The 24,624-nt window shown below is 44.2% G+C and overlaps 1 protein-coding gene across 3 annotated transcripts in view; it reads right to left on the minus strand.

Moving 5' to 3' along the window:
• ankrd44 (ankyrin repeat domain 44) overlaps positions 1-24,101 on the minus strand; it is a 42,916-nt gene extending 18,815 nt beyond the window's left edge. For 2 of the 3 annotated variants that reach the window (XM_083777176.1, XM_083777178.1), the window contains exons 1-15: positions 23,523-24,101; positions 15,084-15,167; positions 11,105-11,183; positions 10,419-10,489; positions 9,759-9,959; positions 8,670-8,757; positions 7,770-7,912; positions 7,057-7,269; positions 6,165-6,243; positions 4,664-4,778; positions 4,206-4,288; positions 2,182-2,290; positions 2,005-2,073; positions 1,752-1,892; positions 126-191 (exon numbers count right to left, since the gene is read on the minus strand). In XM_083777176.1, the coding sequence (XP_083633302.1) occupies positions 126-191; positions 1,752-1,892; positions 2,005-2,073; positions 2,182-2,290; positions 4,206-4,288; positions 4,664-4,778; positions 6,165-6,243; positions 7,057-7,269; positions 7,770-7,912; positions 8,670-8,757; positions 9,759-9,959; positions 10,419-10,489; positions 11,105-11,183; positions 15,084-15,167; positions 23,523-23,549 (1,568 nt within the window). In that variant the 5' untranslated portion in view covers positions 23,550-24,101. The remainder of the gene's footprint in view (positions 1-125; positions 192-1,751; positions 1,893-2,004; positions 2,074-2,181; positions 2,291-4,205; positions 4,289-4,663; positions 4,779-6,164; positions 6,244-7,056; positions 7,270-7,769; positions 7,913-8,669; positions 8,758-9,758; positions 9,960-10,418; positions 10,490-11,104; positions 11,184-15,083; positions 15,168-23,522) is intronic. The other variant, XM_083777177.1, reaches the window with a different exon arrangement.
• Positions 24,102-24,624: the final 523 nt, after the last annotated feature.

Below are 24,624 nucleotides of genomic sequence, written 5' to 3' on the forward strand. Positions count from 1 at the left end.
GAGCTAGCGCCGCTAAAGTGCAACTTAAGAGATGGTGAAAAGGTGAGAAAGAAAGATAAAATAAAGTTATGAGAATGTTTTTATCAGGCTTCAGTCCAACATAAAATCTGTCAGGATAGACTCACAGCGCTGCCTCTTTCTCCTTCTCAGCCTGGACTCCCTCACTCTCTGGCTCCAGAGCCACACGGCGCCTGGCGAGACAAGAGCATTGAGGACAAGAGAGAGAGAGAGTGTCAGTTACTCAAGATGCAAATTCTTCTCATTCTGGCGCTGCGTCAAAAGGATGAGGCTGTCAGCCCTGCAGGCCGGACTCCACTCCACCACCCCCACACCCAAACATTACCTCCACATAACCCCTGGCTGCCGTGGAAACACAGAGGTGCCATCCGTCAGGTTATAGACGAATCCAGGAACGGATTCATGGTCGCAGCTTACGTATTTCCTGTAGGCGGACTCGACGTAGCTGCGGGGTTTAAACCCTCACCAGGCGCACCTCTTCCACTACAGTGAACGGCAGAGTGACTGATGTTAGTCTGCCTCAAACGTTACTCTTTTACCTGCTTTTTACTAACACTAACATTACAAAGATGCCCAGAACATCGAGATGAACCTGTGTAGTTTATGGCTGCTCCAACAGTAGTGGCAACATAAAAAATAAACTGAATGTCAAAATATCCACCGCAGGGTCTGAGAGCAGAGCCATAGAGTAATGGTTGAGACGAAGCAGTGAAAGATACATAACGTCAGTCTTACCCAACACCCAATCTTTCTGTTTTATGAACACAAGGCTGCTGTACTTTATACCTCATACTTTAAATGCTTAGTATGAGGTATAAAATACAGTAGCCTTTTGTTCATAAAACAGAAAGATTGGGTATTGGGTAAGACTGACGTTATGTATCTTTCAGGACCTTTCACTGCTTCGTCTCAACCATTACTCAATGGCTCTGGTCTCAGCTGCCGTGGTGGATATTTTGACATTCCGTTTTTATTTTATTTTTTATGTTGCCACTACTGTTGGAGCAGCCATAAACTACACAGGTTAATCTCGATGTTCTGGGCATCTTTGTAATGTTAGTGTTAGTAAAAAGCAGGTAAAAGAGTAAAGTTTGAGGCAGACTAACATCAGTCACTCTGCCGTTCACTGTAGTGGAAGAGATGCGCCTGGTGAGGGTTCAAAGCCTGCAGCTACGTCGAAGCTACAGGAAATACATAAGCTACGACCATGAGACCCGTTCCTGGATTCGTCTATAGATAGTGATAGCAGCTCCCAGTCAGTCAGGCAAATGGTGACGAGGAGAGTGGTACAATCTCTAAAGCCTTTCCTCAACCACTTGAGTAAACAGTCGATCTACAAGCTTACAACGCATCGCATGGCAATGCTTTGTGCACTTGTAAATCTATTTTTGAAGATCCTGGCCTAATGCCAAAATAGGGACACCAGTTTGAAAAGGGTCTGTTCATTCAAAACACAATTCATAGAAGACACATTTTACATAGTTTCTCACACTCTCCCTATGCTATAGTTTATTTTCCAAAGATGGCTCCTTTATGAGGAGCGCTTGTATTTGCTAGCTCAACAATGTAAGCACGACGCCAGCAAGGCACTGAGACTTGTGAGGTGGTCTGAAAATGATTTTGTCCCCCATACTATGGTGGTCTGTGGACACAGTAGAGGACAGGGAAATTACCTTATGTAACTATGTGTGTGTGTGTGTGTGCGCGTGTGTGTGTTCCCATGTCCCCCTCACCTCCGGTCCAGGTCTGATGCGGCAGCGTAGTGCAGGGCAGAGCGCCCCCACTGGTCGGTGGCATTAATGCAGGTTCCACATGCCACCAGGGTCTCCAGGCAATGGTAGTGACGGCTAGCTGCTGCATAGTGGAGTGGCGTTCTGAGAGACCGACGGAGTGACATGTAAGTGATGTATACTATAAATTGGCTTAATAGTAAATAGATAATGTATATGGGTGTTAAAACAGGTTAGTTAGAATTATTCTTTTTACCTGCCACACTTGTCTCTCCTGTTGTGCTCTCCACCGCTGCTCAGAAGCAACTTCACACACTCGACATTACTAGGAGAGGAGAGGAACGATTACTGCAAACACAAATCTTATATGAATCTCTCCCAGTGCAAATATATGATTACATTCCATCAGAAATCTACAGTAGCTAATCCTTACCCTCCGGCAGCGGCAGCATGCAGACATGTCCTCCCCAGACTGTCGGGTGTGTCTATCTGAAAGCCTGCAGACAGGACCGAGTCGTTACACATTATGCTAAACCTCCGACCTGAGGGTGGCAGTGCAGGACGGGACAACACACAGCAGCGGCCACAGAGAGGAGGACAGAGTGAGACATGGGAGGGTGGGGTGGTGGGGGGGGGGGGGGGTGGGTGGAGAGAAACACAAGTGTTAAGTGTGAAGGGAGGCGTGTGGAAAGACAAGTTCATGTGTGAGTGTGTGTGACTGTGTGAGTGTGTGACAATGGTCAGAGGTATGCATGCATACACAGACACAAATGAGTGCGTGCATGATTGTGAGCTACATATTAAATGCACAGATATTTACAGATACAAGGTAAACACAAAACACAGAGGTGGGTGTTACACCAATAGAGAGGGAAGACTCGGACTTCAAGACAGTGTCCCATTTTATTCACATTATCATGAGTCTTTCTTTCATGCGTATTTCAGGCAAAGAATCACAGTCCAGTGACTCAAGCTAAGTCACACAATAGAGCGTTCTAACTAAGTAACAGCTAAGAGTAATGTGAGCACAGAACACAAACCCCCAGTACACAGTGGGTCCCCAGCACCCATAAATCTGCAGCTGTGTACAGAAAACTGCAGCACATGTAAATTACTCCTTTGTTGTTCGTCACAGCGAGGCCGTTTTAGAGCAGACCAGCTATGGGAGGCTCTGTCTCAACCGAAACCTTTGACTTTGGCCACAATTCTAGGGATTCTGCCAGAGTGTTGGGAAACGGCACAAGGGATCTGGGATCGGAATGGACCCCTCAAGATTTCCCTAGGCTGCATCTAGTTTACATTTGTTGAATCTATCGGAGGCTTCCCGTTTACGGGAAGACTTATTTTCCTGTGGTCAAGGAATAAGGCCACGATGTTTACCACCATCCAGACAAGAAGAGTATTCAGCAGTGCACATTTTGCCAAGGAGATGGATCCAATCAGAGATGATTAATAAGACCCGAGTGGTTCCTCGTCTGTTTTTTTGGGCAGTGTGACTTAAATCTCGCTATGGAGAAATACGTCTAGAGGTTGAATTCACCACTGTGAGGAGGATAAAGAGTGAGGCTCAGACATTCCTGACCAAAAGAACAAAAAAAGAGACAATGCTGTGTAGAGATGCAAAGTGTCGTATGTCCCATTCACATACACGAAGCTAGAAGCAGCTTCTTGCTTCTATCTCCCATGGTATCTCTATGCATGTTTTAATTTTGAAGCTTGGAATGAATCACATTTTTTAGTGTTCTTTTTCTTTCCACGCCCACTTTCTGAGGAAAAAGCTGCTTCAAAAATCATTCTAGCACGCTTTATTTTTCCAGCTTCTGGCAGTGTGAATGAAGCATTCGAGTGGTTGCTCAAGAGTAGCTTTCATTCATGAGGATAATGAATTTGAGCTGTTAAGACGAGTAAGACAAAACTGAACTCTGTTCAGCAGGAAGAGACTACTGTATGGTGCAACATTTCTCAATGGCTCTTAAGAAATTGCAGTGCAAGTGGGGCCTTTCTATGTGGAGTTTGCATGTTTTCCACGTGAGGTCAGTCCGTTGCTCTCCCCAGGTTGACAGAGGGAGTGTATCGCCCAGCATTACACTAGAACAGGGGTTCTCGTTTTTGGCTGGGGACCCCCGTAAATTCCCCCCCCCCCCAATACAAATTGACCGTTACATTAATCTAGAAATAATAATAGAGAAAATACATCATAAACTAGATAAAGTGCCCCTCTGGGCGCTATAACAGGCCAGTGGGAAAAGAGTGCCATTTCTTCTTACGCCTTGGATGGCAATTGGACTACCGGTATGTATACTATTGTAAACTCCTAATTTCCATTTTCCAGCCATTCCGTTCTTTTTTTTCTAATCTGGGGACCCCAGAAATAATTTGGCGAAACCCAAAGGGGTCACGACCCCCTGCACTAGACAGTTTCTCAATAGGTCTTGGGGAGTGTAGTTTGTGACGTACCCGATGACAGCAGCTTCCGGCAGCAGTCAGAGTGCGCATTCAAGGCAGCCAGGTGGAGAGGGAACATCCCATGGACCCCTCGTCTGCACAGAAGTACAAGGCACAACAAATGGACTTTAGACCTTATTGTTCCATGGGGAAATCACTTAACACAAGCACTGTAGATATCAAGACAAACGTTAATGCAACTGCCCACAATTGTAACAGCAATAACATACAAAATAGGCTTTTCCAATGTGAGCCCCTCTGCAACCATACAATTCTTATTTTTGACAGTCCCTGTCACTGCAAACATCACCAATTGTGTCCGTTTTGGAGTGCCTACACAAGCCGGTGGCACTGCAGAACTGAACCGAATTAAAAGTCCCTTTTACAAAAGACGTTACATGGACTCGTTCATACTTTTACACACACACACACACACACACACACACCCACACACACACACACACACTCACCTTGTGCAGTCTGCGCCGCTGGTAATGAGTGTGTTGATGAGGAGTTCATGTCCATAACGGGCAGCGATGTGGAGAGGGGTGTTGCCATCCTTGTCCACACTATCAATCTCTCCACCTAAATTATGATAGTCAATCATGTAAATAATTCCTTTTCTTCTTGAAATAGTTTAGTAACGCGCTTATAGTTCATTTTCAATGCGACCTGCCTTTTTGCACGTAGCACTGGGGAGCAGTTTGCGGTGCGACAACGCAAGCGTATTTACGTGAGCGCGGTCCCGTGAATTTATTGCGCTTGTTGCGTGCACACACCCACGACTCACCAGACCTGGATACTGTTTAGCTTCTTTTTTTTTTACACTTGCGCCTGCGTTCCTAGCTTCCCGTTTGAAAGGTCCTTAAAGCTTACTTTTTTGGGGGACAAAATGTTATGAGTATAGAATGTGTAATGAGTAATATAATAGAATATATAACTAACAACTACTACTAACAACACCGAAGTGTACACAGCAGCATTTCTGAAAACATTTCTTTGCATAGTAAAAAAATATTTTATTCAAATTAAAACCCATAAAATAGCTAAAACTGAACATATTTCAATATATAAGGGTAATTTCTCATTTGAAAAGAGTATATTAAAGCCATTTAAATACTATTAGAATCTTACACAGCCGCTTGCTCCCAAATAATTAATTACATCATGCCAGTGCACTGTGCAAAAGTAGGTCAAATGAATTATACTGTCACTCCAGCTGAACTGGTCTGAACACATTACTGACTGACTAGCCTGAGCTAATGTGTTAGGTTTCTGGTCTAGAGGGGCGGGTCGCGGCAGAGATTTGCGCAAGCCCTGATTGGATCTCACCAATCTGTCAGTCACCCCCGGCCCCTCCTCTCCACCCCCCTAGTGCAGCGCTACGTCACATCATTTGGAGCGACGCCCACCCGGAAGGGTTGACTCCCACTTTTAGACCAGAGCGGCCAATAGCGTTCCTCCTAGTTGACCAGCTCCCCTTAAAGTTTAAACCATAACATGACTAGACATGTAATATTGGATCTTTGGCAGTTTTCATTCACAACGTAGGCCTTCTCTGCATTCTCCATGTTCTAACGCTGGAGCCTTCCGGTTACCCCGGGAAGGACATGAATCTTATGGATCTCAGCTTTAAGCCCGACACCATCGTACGATGAAAATAGCTGATCTACGAGTTAAACAAGTGTTGTAATGCAATTCGTTGTGAGCTTGTAGATCCATCTGCTATTTTCACTGCGCAAGACCAGCATACAGAATGTATAAATTAAGCATATATGGGCCTAGGCTAATTTTGTGTATTTTCGCCTCTAACGAGTAACGACATACTTCAAATTTGGTACATGCTCAGGGTTAATATGGTTGAAACACTTTTATAGCTATGACTTTTTGATTATGCCCGAAGGCCAGTAATTACTAAAAGTCATTCTTAGACACAAGAGAAAACACTCAACACACGCAAAGAGGACCTACCATTCTGGATGAGTGTCTGGGAACGAGTGAAGCGCCCGTGTACTGCCGTCATGTGAAGGGGGCTCTTTCCATCACGACTCTGTCAGAGAGGCAACAGGTGTGATGATATCAGACTCACACAGTCACAGTAAATAATAATGGGAGATATAGCACCACTCCCACTTTACAGACTTACAGGAATGCTCTCCAGATTCTCAAAGAGTTCAAAACATTAGAGCCCCGACCGATGCCAGTTTTTGGGTCGAATGCCAATGCTAATCTTTGTTACGTTCTTAGTTTATACATGATTCATGATAACTACTTTTTATATATGTGATGTATGCCATGCTTTTGTTTTTGCTTAATGTAAGTCGCTCTGGATCAAGAGCGTCTGCTAAATGCCTAAATTGTAAATTGAGACGTACCTAGACCACCGAATACCGATATTTTCATCGATATTTGTCCAAATCTTTGATATCAATTCTGATCAATTTTTGTTTACTTTTTCCCCCAATAAGAGATTTTTGGAAAACCTTCAAAATATTTATACATACACACATACATATATACATGTATATGTATATGTATGTATATATATATATATATATATGAAGTGAAGCTTTTACCCCTCCCTACCCCACTCGACTCGAAGTTCTGATTATCTAAGGGATTGTACTATCTAGTCCTATAAGCTCAACACCAATATATATATATATATATATATATATATATATATATATATATATATATATATATATATACATATACATATACACAGTATATATCGACCCAAAACTAATTCAGATTTTGCAGTGTACTTGGAACAGCACGAGGGGATGGTTAGCTCCAAAGCTGCCTTGCCTCCACCCTGAAAATAATGTGCAAGCAGAAAATGACCCGTGGGGCTACCTACCTGTACGTTAACGTCGGCCCCGTTGTTGACCAGGAACTCCAGGCAGAGAGCTCCGTGGGTGGAGGCCGCTGCAAAGTGCAGCGGGGTGAAGCCCTTGTTGTTGGGCTGGCTGACGTTGGCGCCGTAGTCGATCAGCTCACTGACCACCGCGTCCTGGCCGTTGAAACAGGCCACGTGGAGCGCCGTGTTCCCAAATGCGTTGGATTCATCTATCTGGAGGCAAAGAGAGAAAGAGTGTGTGCATATCTGTAGTAGGGCATTCGCTTCTAGTCATTTTTACTAGTTGAGTAGTTGCCTAGTTTACTAGTCGACTAGTAGTTTAACTACCTATTATGTAAATCTTTTTATAAATATTTGAATGAATGAATGCATTTTATTTATATAACAAACATAAAGTTACAAAGTGCTTTACAGACAGGATTAAAAACAACAATCATAAAGAACATCAAGAAAGGTAAATAAATTAATACACACACACACACACACACGTATACATTTAAAAACTGTGTACATTGGTGATTACAACTATAATCTACCTGATTTTGAGGCCTACAAAATTTAGCTTTGCTTTTCTTTTCTTATTATTAAATAGTCAACTAGTACCAACGAGGTCGACTAGTGGATTGACTAATCGAATAGTTGCTTAATGCCCTAGGGACTATAGGGAGAATAAGTGAGTGAGTTAAAGTGATCCTTTGGTCAGGAATACCTACCTCCACAGCTAGGTTGAGCAGGTGTTTCACCACCGCGATCTGCCCACTAGAGGCAGCCGTGTGGAGGGGAGTGTAGCCCCTCTTGTCCTTACAGCTGATCTCTGCCCCCTGGCTCACCAACACACACACCACATCCAGGTGACCTGGAAATGGAAACAAACACACACACACAAACACACAAACACACACACACACACACACACACACACACAATATACATGGTCATCCTCAGAGTTAACCCATTCTGACCTGAGATCAGACTCTAAAAATGTCTGTTTGAAAATCAGACTCTAAAAATGTCTGTTTGAAAATGACAGTTTTCTGAAAAAGCTATGTTTCTGTGTCAGTCGTTCTTCGATTTTTCAAAAATAGCAGATCTACAAGCTCATAGCGCGCCACCGAGTGGCGTGCTACGAGCTTGTAGATCTGCTATTTTTAAATAGTTAAAGCGTAACGCTAACACCAAAAGGGGTTTTAAAAGGTCGACTTTAATGGAAGTTGAGGGACTGTGGCTCCCCGTCATTTTGTTTTCCGGGCTAATACAAATTAATTCTCTGAATCGTGTATCTGGTGAGTGCAAAAGCTACAGTACGTAACAACCCCCTTTAACAGTGCAGGGGGGGGGGGGCGAGTAAGTACATAGATAGTACAGAACAGCACACTGAAGTGAGCTCCTCTAGCTAAAAGCATTACACTTTTCACAATCGATGACAATCTCTGCGTAGGTAACTCGGACCCATTGCTTTTATTTTTTACACAGTGTGTGTGTATATATATATATATATATATATATATATATATATATATATATATATATATATATAATATACACACACACTTCCAGGAACAAAGACATGTTGTGAAGTGTGTCGACAGTTGAATTCTGTCCTTGTCTCGCACCCATGAAAGCTGCCCAGTGCAGCGCCCGGCCGTCTTTCTTGTCAAAGGCGTTGATGTTGGCGCCTTTTGCCAGGAGTAGGTTCACCATCTGACAGAATGAAAGTGGAGGAGAGAGAGGAAAAAGAGGTGGGTGCAAACAGTGATGAGTCAAATATGAACATAACCCTCTGGCATATATTTATGCACAGATGAGTGTGGGCGCATGTGTCAATGCGTACATTGACACATGCTGTGTGTGGGGGTGGGGTGGGGGATAAATAATACTCATGTAACTGCATTCGAAAATCTGACATGAACAGACTGCAGATAAATAGAGGGCCGGCCATTCATATTGGCCACTAGAAATGTCTGCCAACATTAATTTTTTGATTCAACTTGCATAATACATTACTCATTCAAAGTTTTCTGAAAACGAGAACCTTCACATCTTTTTATTCAAAGTCTGCATGTGTATGCTTTGTCCACCAGCGCCGTAGCAACAAACAGAGGAAAGAAACTGGAGAGCAGTGTGATATGTGATACAGGTCCCGACTCAGATCTGAATCCAGGATGTTTGTAATTAAGAGGTGCGTGCATAAATGGACCAGGGTTGAGCGCATTGAGCTCACTAATCCTTGACTAGCATATTATTACAATGTAGATGACTAAAACATGTAAATATCAGGACTTGATATAAAAAAAATACATATTACAATATATTATGATATGATGTATGATATAGCTCCACTTCTACATACCCTAACACATAGACATATAAAGGTAGACGCCCCTTTCGGCTCTGGAGCGTATACATGTGCTCAAGGGAGGGCAAAACATTCCCGAGATTCCTTGCGAAGCATGAGTGTGCCTCACAGAGCGGGTCTGTGAGGCACCGGAAAAGATGCGCTGTGATTGGCCTGTAGACACTTGAGTGGCAGCGTGAACGTAGTGTACCGTCCACTCTTCCGCCGTACCAGTGTACATTTTTCCGCCCTCCCGTCAACACACATGGCTCCAACAAACTGCAGCAGCCAATGAGGCATCTATTTGTTTAATATATATATATATATATATGCAAAAACAGATCTAGTTGGCATATTGGTGCAGTACCTCGGTGTGGCCGTTGAGGGCGGCATGGTGCAGTGCGGTGCGCCCGCCGCGGTCCGACACGTTGACGCTGCTCAGCAGCGGGATGATGACCTCGGCGCATCGCAGCGCGTTATTGGCCGCGGCGACGTGCAGCGGCGTCTGCCAGTTCTTGTCGCGGGCATTCACGTCAGCCGAGTGGCGGATCAACACGCGCACCGCGTCCTGTGGAGCGCGGAAAAGGGAAAAGGGAGTTCAGAATGTGTTATATGAAGATAAACAATGATTCAATGATTCAGAAATATTCAAGAGTATGGTAACAACATCAGCACATCACTTGTAAATCGCCCAAACTAATGAGTCATGGAAAGAGAGTGATACAGATGCAACCTAGAGCACAGTAAGCCTGCGCCTACATAGTTATGTGGAATTACCAGTTAGGGGAGAGGAACAGAAACCGCTACGTCAGCTACAAGTCAGCGTGTTTGTGTGTATGTATTTGGGTGTGGGCGGAGAAGAGCTTAAGTATACAGGTGGCATATCGCACTGTGTGGCTTAGCTTGGCGACACCTGTGACACTGTGTGTGTGTGTGTGTGTGTGTGTGTGTGTGTGTGTGTGTGTGTGTGTGTGTGTGCGTGTGCATGTGCGCGTGCGAGAGAGTGAGAGAGTGAGAAACTACACACCTCACTCCTAGATGCCACGGCGCGATGAAGGGGAGTGAGCCACATGTTATCTTTGGCGTTGACCCGAGCCCCTGCAGAGGAGCACAAGCAGAGAGGGATTAGCGGAGATCAGGTGAAAAGTGGAGCATATGCACAGCACACGTTATTATGAGTCCAAATACGGACATGTAGCTTACATATGTTTTCGAAGAATTAGACTGACCCCTTTTGGTGTTTTAAGCATTATGTTATACTTTAGCAGAGTTTAGCCATTAAAAAAAACATGCCGTGCTATGAGCTTGTAGATCTGCTATTTTAGAAAAAATAACGTGAAAATGTGATGCTAATCAATATTATATATTCTTCAGAGCACGTTTTTAACTCAAATCTTTGCTTCTGGAGGGTGCCTGGAACAACATATTTTCACATGGGAGTCGGCGTACATATTTGGGGGGGGGGGGGGGGGGGGGGGGTCCTTGACATGAAAATGTTTCAGAACGACTGACGTAGAAACATGGGTTCTTCAGAAAACTGTCAGAATTTAGAAGGCATTTGTAGAATGGTCCTCACTCAGGTACTTATATTGAAGATCTCAGTGCGAGAAAGGTGAATTACGATTACGAAGGAGGAGAAGGAGAGCAAGAGAGGGAGAAACAAAGTGGTGAAAGACTGCTGAAAGGACTCTGGGGATGTCTGGGTGACTTTACCAGAGAGGATGAGGAGTTCAGTGATCTCCGGGTCTCCCAGGAAGGCTGCTGCATGGAGCGGAGTACGTTTCTCTGCATCCTGGGGAAGGGAGACAGAGCGGTTGAGGCAGACTACAGTTGGAAGTCTATAGGATAGTCAGCCATCCAAAACCCACAGACAAAATCCACATTTTGGGAATGTCATTGTAGGAGAGGATTTAATCATAGTTTCAAAATCAAATAAATAAAAAGAAATCACACCTATGTGAAGTGAGGGGCGCTGATATATTAAAGTCCAACTCATGTTGTCTAACAAACGGTGCAAACACAAACATTAAACGCCATTAACAATAAAGAGACAATATGACGTAAATTTTCCCTTCATTGTCAAAGGCATTTACAAAACAAACATTGAACTAAAGGCAAACATTAAACCTGTGTATAGGAGGGGCTAGCGCCCTTCAAAAATAGCTAGCCAATCTACAGGCTCACGGTGCAACACATCAAGTATCAAAATAATGATAAATAACCATACAAAGTGCTCCTTGGAACCAGGTGTGGTAGGTTGTTGTTGTACAATACATTTGCACATAAATGAAATGTGTCCTCTGCATTTACACATATCAACTATTAGGAGCAGTGGACTTCCTACAAATAGACTGGCGGGTGGGGGCAATCCAGGGTATTGACACTCATGTCCATATAACTATGGGCACACTTCCGCCCTCAGTGCGAGACAGGTCGCTCCAATGAGTTGCAGCTGCGAATGAGGCGTCTACCTTTCTATGTCTATGCCTGCAATGATATGAAAATATTATAGGAATCTGCTTAACACGTCCAGTGTGCCGGAATTTTTCAGAATAAAAAAAAAGGTGCCCAGCAGATGAGGCAGATTTTACTCTGAAAAGCCCCGCCTTCCATTTCCCCCCAAAACCGGGAGTTATAATTTTCCTCGTGCTGTCACATCTGTTAATATTCGTTAATATTATTAAACGATATTCCAAACGATATGCTTGGTTAAAGGAGCGTGATTTGGGTGATTTAGAAAAACGCCCGGTCCGCCCCGGTAACAAGATGTGCACATGCACACACTACAGTGGGGGGGACACGCGACAGGACAACAGCACACACACCTAGGCCGCCCCCGCTCGATCATGATTGGCGGAAGGCCCCTCTCTATCCTGATTGGATGAAGGGTTTGCCACCTAGCCAAAAACGACACCTAAGGTTTTTTGACAGGGAGGAACTCCTTATATGGTAAGCACACTCTATAGTAGGGAGGATTATCACAACAAAACAAAAAAATTAGTGATATTTGAATCAAGTGAAATCACTGACCCTAACCCTAACCCTCAGAAATGAGGATAGAACATCAAAACCATGGACAGCGACGTAGATTTAGAGAGAACTAGAACTGCACTCTGTCGAGTGCCTACATGCTTGTTGCACACAAGTAGGCCATAGTGCGCAAGCAGAGCGTGCAAGTACTGTCGACCGCTACAAACTGTCAAATCTCAGCTTCTCTGTGAAAGAACGTTTGAAATATTGAATTATTAGGTTTAGCTATTTGCTATGTACCTAGTTTTTGGAGGTAAAAAAGTAGTATTGTCAAGTATGGTAAGAGACGGCTTTCGATGGTGACGTATATGTCGATCAGTGTCGGGTGGATTAAAGGAAATGCCTCTATGTATATGTCACTTGTAAATTGATTAGTGGTATACTGTGGTTACTTTGCGTATGCCCCGTTTGATGCGTATGTTTTGTAGCAGCATATGACGTCAGGGTATAACTGGTATAACTAGCTCTCAATGATGACGTAATAAAGATGTGGATTAAAGGACCCAATGCCAGGGTGTAATTGGTTTTCGATGGTGATTCAAGGTAATGCCCCTATGTATACATGTAAGTAATCTGACACCATTGCCATATCAAGCACAAGTAGTCATTACGTCATACGCTGGCACGGCGCATACACATCAGGTGACATGGACGAAAACTATTACTTGCGCGCTCTGCTTGCGCAAGTAACTAGAAATGCATTCTGTCGAGCTGCCAACTTGCGCCTTGCACACAAGTAGGCCTACCAGTACCATGTATGGCCTACACATATTGTGTCACTATCAACGTCACCAACAGCAGCTAATAAGAGAGCACCATTCTGGTCCCCGATTGGCCAAGAGAGGACACCGCCATACATAACCCGACATACGTACATACATACCCAGTCGATCGCAGTACTTTCCCGCTCTGCTTGCGCGAGTATTAACTGCGTGTGTTCGCGAAACATGACGCTGAGCGCTGCACAAGGCGTTGCCTAGCAACGGCCCTGTCAAATTAGCTGATTTTAGCGGTTTATATAACTTAGATAATTTTAAAAGACCCCAAGACGTCCTCTATGAGTGTAATTATAAAAGACGTGTGGAGACGTCTTGAGCACTTAAGCCGTTTAATGAACAGCCTCAACACCTCTCGTCCTATCCCACCCCTGCCTTCAAGGGATGTTACAGTTTAAGCTAGTTTAAGATTTGACAACATTTCGAATCGCTGCCAACAAAAGTATTTCAGAATTGACAATCAGTCTTTGCCATGCTCACAGATTTCAAACTTTGACCAATAAAGGATTGTGCACAGATTTTAGTGTGCGGAGCCTCCCTTTATTCTTTTCATTTTAATACTTTTGTGACTCCAGCAACTTACCTAAATCTTTCAGCAGATGAACACTGGCTTTCTTTTTATTATACATTTTTCCATTACGACTTTGACCAATACAAACTATGCAACTCTGTCTTTGAGTCAGCAGAGAAAGTCTGCCGAGTTAATTATTTTTTGTTGCAGAACAGGGAGTCAACGAGGCAGTCGGCAAAATTGATCAGTACAATTTAGGTATCAAGCAGACATTCTTTTCCAGAGCGACTCAGTAACGCAGACATCATCCTATATACCAGTTGCCGATCTGAAACCAGGCCTTAAACTGGTGAGAAACAAGCTTAGTGACTTGGTCAGATAGTAAAATAGGACTGGTAGCTTAGAATGGACACAGAGGAAGCTACAGATGATGAAGCTGAGGGCCAAGTTATGGGCCAGTCAGTCAGTGTCAAGTCAACATGTCCATTGTTCATCTCAGAGCTCTCTAGTACAACAACACACAGTCCCGATGACCACACCAGATGTCCATCTCACTGGGATGTGTGCCTCTTCTCCAACAAACAAAAGAAATACAACTGAATTGCAAATGAGAGCGTACAATTGTCCTGCTGCAGGCGATCAAGGTCCTGCATAGGAGGTTAATATAATCAAGAGAAGAATGAGAAGACAGAGAAGCATGTCCTCCACTCCACACTTTTTACAAATTAATAATGTTAAAGAAAGACGAGGTCCCTCGTCTTGGCACACGCGGGTCATGGAGAGAAGAACGAGGACCCGCGTTCTTGGCATACTTTCTGTTAATGCTATAAACAAATTCTACATGCATTAAAAATACATAAAATAAAAAAGTAGCATTTGGCGAATGTCCCGGACTCCCGGGCCAGTGGTTATAATGGTGGGGCCAGTGATCTTGAAATTTGCCACTGGCCCTCCGGGATATCTCGTAGTTGGTAGATAACGGGTGTTTAAGTACGAGATATCTCGTGATTGGCAGCCAATTGAGCGAGGTCGGCTCTGTACTTGGCCCACACCTTTTCCCTGTCTACATCAAACAGACAATCTACACGCACACAAGGCGTTCCCACCAGAACAGGGATGCTAGGGTTCAAGTGGTTAATTTAAATAAACAGCTGCGCTGAACTTTGGCTAAGCTGACCCTTGAACTCTGATCACTCCTGATCCCTGTGCTTTGGCCCACACAGGAAGTAGCAAGAAGATAAATGAAAAGTATAAGGTTGCCACTGTCTTGCTTGTAGTTGTAAGCTAATGTCCGCTCACCTCAAGACAAACAAGACAACTGAACGGTCTTTCTCAGTGTAGAACACATTGTGCTGCTGTCCTAATGCCATCTCACCAGAGCATTGATGTCTTCAGACTTGTAGATGAGCATACGGATCTCCTCTGGGTCTCCATTGAAGATGGCCTGGATGAGTGGAGGCTGGGGGGAAAAAAGAGAGAGAGCGAGAGAGAGCGAGAGCGAGAGCGAGAGAGGGGTTACTTAACACGATTTATGGCATGAAAGACATTAAAGAGAATGTGACCAGGGCCTATATGTAACACCAGTAAATATAGATTCTATTTTAGAAGAAACGGGAGCCCTGAAGGTCATGTGCGACATCACTGATCGATGTAACAGTCCTTTCATTTTGTCAAACAGAGCCAGAAGGGAAGGCCATATACTGTAGTAGAGATCACATTTGTCCAGTGGCTACAGCACAAAGAGTAAACAAGGTCCAATGAGCATGAGCCTTCCCACGGTATGGAATACTGACTCTGCGAGGCGAGCACGTGGCCGTGTGCACAATGCACATGCATGCGTGTTTATAATCGTGTGTGTGCACGCGTGTCCAGCAAAGCAGCTGCCTGTGCAGTGTTTACACAAGCCGGAAAGGACGGGCTGCGACTAGACTGTAGGCAGGGCAGCCTTCATTATTTAGTACACCATTTTTCACTTCTTTGCAAACGTGTTTTTCGCCATGTTGCTTGTTGTACCAAAGAACACCTAGAAGCATCTATAACTAGCAGGAGAGATGCGTTTTTAACAGTGTATTGAAAAAGGCTACCGTGCTGAGCAAGAGAGATAAAACTCTACCAAGCTCAAGGGAAAATCAGACAAAGGGCATTGTATGGAGGTCATGCTACAAAGCCCCTATTTTCTCTCCACGATCACAGACATATGGTAAATACAGGTCCTAGACACACACACACACACACACACACACACACACACACACACACACACACAGTGACTCAAACACACGCGCACACACACTATCAACATCAATCAGCACAACAGCCATAAAGGTCAGCTTTCTGAGGAACAGAGAGGGAGGCATGGGGAGCTCGTTGGCAGATGCCCGCATTTCCTATCATCTTGAGCCAATCACACAAGGGAAGCCAAGCCAGGATGCTCATACTCAACAATATGTCAAAGATTACAAACCCCAGGGCCTCTCATTCCCCAATCCTCTTCATTTTCAAGCACTACTGTGATGGCCACTAACTCTCTTCATTTAGGTACCAACTCTCCTCCACAGATTTGTCAGCTGGAACGTCAAAGGTTTGGTATGTCCTATCAAAAGGTCAAGTCGTCAAGACAGTGTTCACACATCTGAAACATCTCAGGGCTGATCTGTGTTTTTGCAGGAGACCCACATGCGTAACAAGGATCAGGTCATACTGAAATGCTTCAGTGTTTCACTCCAATTTTGCAAGGGTCCACAAGTCAATTCAATTCAAACCTACCAAAGTTAGAAGGCAGATATTGTATTGTTTTAGGCTCATTACGGTTCTACTGGTTAATATCTATGCCCCCAACTTTGACAGCCCTACATTGATGAACAAATTATTTGATGCATTATGTTATCCTGTCAAGCAGTTAGCACTGCAATTGGCACAACCTATTAAATATACCCTTTTAAATTGACTCCTTCTGGCTTTAACCCATTCTGACCTGAGATCAGATTCATACGAGGTTTCCGCCAGACACACACTGGTCTGATGAACCCATTCTGACCTGAGACCTGTTCTAAAAATGTCAGTCGTTCTTCGATTTTTTTCAAAAATAGCAGACCTACAAGCTCGTATCGCGCCACTCGGTGGCGCGATATGAGCTTGTAGATCTGCTATTTTTCAACAGCTAAAGCATAACATGATGCCGACACCAAAATGGGTGCCCGGTCAGAATGGGTTAAATATCTGGGGATCAATGTAACCAGAACTATCTCCTCCCTTTTTTTCTAATCTTAAAACTGACCTTCAGAGATGGGAAGGTTTAACCTTTTCATTAATTGGAAGAATCAACACAATTAAAATGAACATCCTCCCTAAGTTTTTATTTCTTCAATGCCTTCCCATTTTTCAGACAAAAAACAACCTTTAAATATATTGATCAAACGATAGAGTGGTAAAGCACCCAGGATCCGTAAATCTGTATTTCAAATGTGCAAGTTCAATGGAAGGCTGTCCTTGCCAAATGTCCAACTGTAATATATTCACATATTCATAGGATTTCCTACTGGTATGCATCAGCAAACCCGCTTTGATGTAAGTTTGTAATCAAAATCATGCACCTCATCTTCATTGTCAGCTCTACTTACCTCCTCTATTCTAACCAACCCCTCTGGATTTACACGGAACCCAGTTGTTCTCTCAAAATCTGGTGCCAATTCAGAAGTCACTTTAAATTTTAACTTCCATCCACCGCAAGTCCATTAGGAACCACTTATTTCACTTCTCTTTTTCAGTCTGGCATGAAAGGGGTCTAAAATCTATATAAGAATGGTATCTCTGTAGTTTTGCCGATCTGTCGGTTAAGTTTAGTCTCCCAACCTCCCATCTCTTTCGGTATTTTCAAGTCAGACATTGGGCTGTATTTTGCGTGTCTTAAGTACCAGGTCGTATTCCCTAACTTGAGTAAACTAAAGTGGCTCTTTGGCCACTCAGAATAGCCAAATGGCATTGATCACGCCTCCAGGTCTTTAGTTTACTCAAGTTAGGGAATAAGACCTGGTACTTAAGAGTAAGACACGCAAAATACAGCCCATAGTGTTCAATCACTATTTCCAAACTTTCCCCAGTTACCTTTGACTCAGATATGGGAGGAGTTCATCCAGTCTGGCCCATTTGAAAAATCACAAAGATTACAAACCCCCTGACATGGTTTAATTCATGGTTTGTTTGTTTGTTTTTGTTTTTATTTTTGATCGATTTTATAGCTAGATGTGGTGCCCAAATGGATCAACTTGTGCAGAAGTAGGCCTCTCTTAACTTCCTGAGTATCTGTCACATAGTCCACCTCACTTCCTGTTGCACCGTCTCTTCTTCTCAGAAATGCCAGAGAGGAACCTCAGAAGCAGTTTCACTTCTGCTTAAAAATAAACTAAAAAAAACGCACACACCAAATGACCACCCTTGGCTAGAACAGTAGCCTATCTTTTAACCTGTTTGACTTGCAACTGCAAAATGCCAATCTAACCACTGAAAGCAAATCGATGCATGTTATCATCCCTCAGACATGAGCCTCCAGAGTCCACACACAAGATAAGGGAACTACTATACAGTATGTCCGATGTTGAATGCTTGCCGACACCAAAGGCTGACTCATTTTTCCATTTTAAACATATGTGCTTTCATTTGTTTCTGTAGGAAAGTTAGAGTCTGCAAATAGTCAAGGAAATTTTAGGTCTATATGATAAAGATAAACAACCACGACTAACATGTGTATTAACACTCTTGAGGATTGATTTTTCACATTCACGCCAAATACATAATCCTCACCAATTCAGGTCAAGCCCTAACCCTAACTTTAAACCCAACTATAACTCGTTCAAAGTACGGACCTCCTTCCAAACTAAGTGAGGACCCGCAAAATATGTTGTCCTTCCAGTAAGTCCATCCAGTAAGCTACAAGCACACATACACATGCACAAAGTATGTCTTTGGTCTCTGAGCTAGCCTACAGCAGTGCATAACAGACAGATGGAGAGAGCAGGAGACTGCTGAATTTCTCTCCCAGAGAGATGAAACCATAATGGGGCAAGAGGAGGGGGCTGAGGGGATGGGGACTCAGGCCATTCATGTCTTCAGTTGCAAACCTCCACCTACTCTACTCTAACCCATAAATAAGTTTGCCACACAGAAGAAAATAAAAATGAATCATATCATATCCCTGAAATGGTGGAAGAGTTAAATACCCAATGTGGGCCATGCATGGCCGCGTCAAAAGATGATAACATTAACTTCTTCAATTAGTCTATTTAACTACAGGTGTGTCTGTCTTCTTAAGTGCTCGAACCTACTGTTGATCTACATATTTCATATTAGTTCAAAGTTAGATTCAACTGTTCAGTTGACAAGTCCAATGCTTCCTTTAACTAAATAAATCACAGATTAGACAGGGGGAAGGACACATTAACCATATGAACTCTAGTGTCTTTTATGTGGCAAACATTTGACAGAAATAGCAAATCACAACATCCATTTTCAATATATTTGGTGTAGAGGTAAAAAATAGGGTGGGTCATATCAATAGTACATAGTGTTTAAGTTGTTGCATTACAAATACAAAGTACCAAATAAGGCCCTAGTTTGGACAGGAGGAGCTGTGCCTTTAAACAAGCCGTGAACACTTGGCAGTACAGTATATGGCCGGTTCAGCCGAAATGCCTTTCCTTGAAGAGCTCGTCATGCACGCACAAACGCTTACAACCCCCCCCCCCCCTCCCCTCACACACACACAAGCTGGTATCTGTAATTGCCATGGGGATCTGGGGAGCTCAGTGCTACCAGCATTTGGGAATGGAAAAGCCAGGGAGGTTTGAGAGTGTGGGGGGGGGGGAATTGGCGGGGGGTTGCCTGTCCTGGAAGCAGCCGTCCTGAATGAGGCATTCCCTAAACCCACACCACCACCCCTCCGGGCTATCTAAAAGCATCTCAGACACAGAGCTCATTGTTGCAACACACACACACACACACACACACACACACACACACACACACACACACACACACACACACACACACACACACACACACACACACACACACACACACACACACACACACACACACACACACACACACACACACACACACACACACACACACACACACACACACACACACACACACACACACACACACACACACACACACACACACACACAAACAAAAAGCAGCAACACACTTATGCTCCTAACTAGCCTCAAGTTCAATGTCCAATTAAAAGTATTCCAAGCACCCCTGTTGACCATTACAAAAAGTTAACTTTCTTGTCTACGATCGGAGGGCTCAAATACACAGCCCACTAAATCATCTACTCCTGTCACTGCTGGTCCCCAAGGACCACATTCAGTCTTGCTGCTACAACAGTGGCATAACATATGCATTTCCCCTCCAAAACGTCCTTTTCACCCACTGTTATCCTACACAAACTTCCTCCATCAGATAAACTGTGATTTCATTCCACAAACACTATACGAATGCTTACAGGGTACCCTTACTGAGCTAACAGTTAACACACACATGTGCAATGTGCACTGCATACTACACTGTAACTGTACATGAGTGATGGCAGCAAATATACAAGCACACACACACACACACACACACACACACCCACACACACACACAGACACACAGATGAGTCTCCCCCATACAGTCAGTCCGACCTATATAGTACATACATACTGTAAGTGTGTTCCACTGATTGTGGCCTATGGGCCTTTAATTGGCCAATCCCCTCCCCCTCGGGACCAATAAGAAACAGCTGATCTGCCTATATCAATGAAGAGTGGAATTAAAAACCCCACTGCACCGCATGACTCTGTTTTTCTCCCTGCCTGTCAATGGAGCTTTACAGTGAGAAACAGAGACAGTTGCGGTGGGTCTATACTACTCTACTCTGCATACACAGCGAAATCTGGACAGTTCAGGTTCCATTTACAGCACTTTGGAAATTATATGAATGTATTTATTGATTTTATGGTATGTCTCTGCTAACTCCCCCTCTCCTCCAAAAACAATGACACTCAAAGTTTACACACACACACACACACACACACACACACACAGTATGGGTGTAAAGGAAAAAACAGAAAAAGGAATGTCACAAGGCAACAACTTCCTGTATTTCTTCTTTTTTTAAGGCCTGCAAGGGGCTCTAGTCATAGTTTGGCTCTACTATATGCTAGCAACGCTACGCTGAAAAACGATGACATTCTGAGCAGAAAAACATCGCTAACACCACAGCATGCTTGTCAGTGTCACTACTACAAACATGTCAGTTTATTACTGCACACCACATTAAAAGCTCCCCCATGGCCCCATCTGAACAGATCCTACAACTGACCAAAAAAGAGAGCCTGCTAGCTGCAGTTTGTGCTCCTATCATACTACAGAGAAGGTTCCTGAGCACATGATGTGGTGTGAGGGTTCACTGCTGAAACCATGTGACCTTAGTCTCAATTGAACTCTTGACATATACAGCAAAAACTCATGGTTTCCTTATATGGCCAGTAAATGAGTGAGATTGCCGGCCAGCTTTTAGTGTGCGTGTAAACGCAAACTTTAACACAAACATGAAATGCCATTGACAATGAATGGAACGTTTTCAGTGTTTACATAGCGTAAACACAAACATAAATGAGATAATCATGATGTATGATGATAAGAGCGCCCTTCACTTCAAACGGGTGGGATTTGTCAATTGGATGGATATATCTCAGCTTGTTGACAGCACTACACACATGGATGCAGCTAACACTTCAACCGCCGATTGCAAAAACGTATTTTCTGAGGGGCGCTACTAGCCCCTCCCATGCCCAGTTTTCCGGGTTTGTGTAAACACAAACAATGGCTTGTGATTGGCGATGACGTGATTGGCTGAGCAAAGTACATATTGAAGGCCCAGGCCGTAGCGTAACGGTCTGGGCACCGGACTGGTAATCCAGTCGCAGTGTGCCGCGGGTTCGACTCCCGGACCCGACACGGCCTTTACTGCATGTCATCCCCCCATCTCTCCCCTGTTTCCTGTCAGCCTACTGTCTGTCCCTTCAAAAATCAATAAAAGGCGTAAGCCGCAAAAAAAAAAAAAAAAAAAAAAAAAAAAAAGTACATATTGAAGAAGTGAGGGCAGAAAAGTGAAGACGGAAAAGTGAGGACGAAAATTGTGATTGGCCAGAAAGAGATGATGTATGATGATAAGAGCGCCCCTCAATTCAGGGTGTTTTTTTTCCACAAATTCTCAAATTAGTGGTACTGCTGGGCTTAGACATGTAGATGTATCTGCCATCCCTTTTTGTCAGGTGAAACCTGACCTAACAACGCTCATGAGATGTAAGCGACCACAGGGCCACTTTGCGAGACCTAGTTCGACTGATCCAATTGGCTGCCTCGTCTGCCTCCTCTGCCTAAGCCAATGGGAGTGTAGTATGATTACCTGCCTCCTATAGGTGCTGCCACACTATCAAAAAAGCTGCGCACGTTCCCTGCTGCGCGCAGCTTCAAAACCGGGTTTTTAGACAGCTGGTGGATGGAAAAGAAGCTCCACTTCCGCGGACGACTTGGCCAGCTTCCCGGAAGCGCTCTCCTCCGCGTCAATCGTCCGCGGAGGTGGAGCTTAATTCCCATCCACCAGCTGTCTAAAAACAGCTGCGCACACGCCGTCACAGCTTCTTCTGTCCGCGGCGCAAAACCGTTTTGCTGGAAACTGGAAACGGGGTAAGCGATGCCACACGGCACACGCACCACGAAAGGGCTGATTTCCGCACCGCTGCGAGTAAGCTTTACCACCAGCAGCCTCGAAGCGACAACAATCAGCTGCTAATGTTATGAGCTGGGCCAGCAGGCGAACCACAACAAAACACAGTCATTGAACCACGCACAGAAAGTCGGAAACGAACGCAAACAACGGCAGAGGGGTGACACACAATACGTTACTAAAAATAATAATCATACCAATATTGGCGGGGGGGGGGGGGGGGGGGGGGGGTGAGAACACAACGGCGACAAGAACACAACAGAGACAGCGCCACAAACGAGGCCCGCGAGGCGTGAGGTTGTGACACACAAACATACACGTTACTAAAATAATAATAATATACCAATATGGGACACACACACACACACACACACACACAACAGAGACAGCGCTTCTTTCACCTGACAAATATCACTATGTGATCATTACTTGTTTATAACAGGAAGTTCCATGACTACCAAGAGAATATCCAAGAGTCAGAGAGTAGTGTCCACGCCCCCTCTCCCTCCCCTGAAATTATCACAGAGCAGATACCTTTGGAATTGTCAAAGTGTGACTTCAGTCGAAATTATAATAACGTGACATAGTAAGTGTTAACTGTTAAGTGAGATAAGCTAGCTAGAGCAACTTTAAATTGAGGGAGATGCTTGCGGAAACGGAGCAGGAAGGAAGTAGTCATTTCAGCACGGGACAGATAAGAACATTGACAAATCTAAGTAACTAACTAGCTAACTACAGTGCACCAAGATAACTTGACAGCATCACTGAATTCCATGAATCTCCCTCCTCCTGCAGCGATACAGTAGTTCACATCTTAACATTTCCTATACAGGGAAGGTACATGTACATTAGACAGTGTTTTATTAAACACTAAACACAAACATGCTCTTGCTTTCATCGACATTAACCAAGACCACTTTGGCTAATGATAAATAATATGAATACCAATATAGCTTAATCTTACAAGAACATGAAATGGAAAGACCAGAGAGCTCTTTCTAGTGCACAGGCTAGGCTAATATATATAGCTACCTGGTCGGCGAGTTTGAGAACAGCCATATCTCAGTCAGCTTGTTGGTCTGTATGTACATCCACCCTGTCCAAGTAGTCCAGAAGATCAGCCGATGTCTTGATACGACGTCTATAGGCGACCTCCGATGTCGTTGCGTTGCGTTTACCTACCTACCTACCTACCTACCGCAGTTATCCTACCCAACCCGGTTCATTCGGCAGATGTGTATCTTCTCGCACCTTCCTGCGAAGATGGGGAGATCACGAAGGCCGCCGTACCGGGACGAGTACCACCAGGGCCATGGCCCGCTCCGCTATCTACGGCGACGGACGGTGTGAGCCGCGGCAGCCGCCGTTCCACTGCTGCAGAAGAGCCAGACGACGGAGGGAGGCGGGGAGGAAGGAAAGCTTTTTCCGACTGATGTAAACAATCTACATTTATGGCTGCTGTTGTTGCGCAGAGCTCGCTGTCGTTACAAGCCATGCACACACTGCCTTCCCTGCTCTGTAGAAGGGGGGGGAAAGAAAAAGCCTCCCTCCTCCTCCGAGTCGGCGGTGAAGCTAGTGAAGTGAACACAGATCACACAGGAAGTTCATGCTTCTCTGTTCTCTCCTCTCAGATGCAGAACTGGAGGAGAGAGCGCTTGGCTTCTTCAGCATCAAATAGCAGTGCCCTCGCTGCTACCACCTAGTGGGTAGAATTGCCCTAATGCCTGATTCGTACTTACTTGGTCGCACGACGGTGTCGCGCGTCTAAAATAGCAGACATACAAGCTCACGACGCTCGCATCCACGACGCGCTGTGGGTCTTGTAAATCGGCCATAAATTAAAGAAACAATAAAACACATTGAATCTATGCATGGAAAATGAATGGGCGCCGAATACAACATGAAATGCCGGTCGATTAACAAAGCATTGCATCATGCACTCCATTTTAGAAAATTCTGCACTCCCTTTAAAAGGTTTCCAAAAGAGTAGACAAGCTCTTCATGTTGACTCAATAAAGTTGTATTACTTACCATAATCATCACCACTACCACACGCACAGTGGAGTAGTCCAAGCATTCCTTTGTGTTGTTGTTTTAGGACGCATGGGAACTTTTATCTTTCTTTATATACGCA

Source organism: Protomyctophum parallelum (genome assembly GCF_964188405.1).
Source record: "Protomyctophum parallelum genome assembly, chromosome: 11".
In the NCBI taxonomy this organism is placed as follows: Eukaryota; Metazoa; Chordata; class Actinopteri; order Myctophiformes; family Myctophidae; genus Protomyctophum; species Protomyctophum parallelum.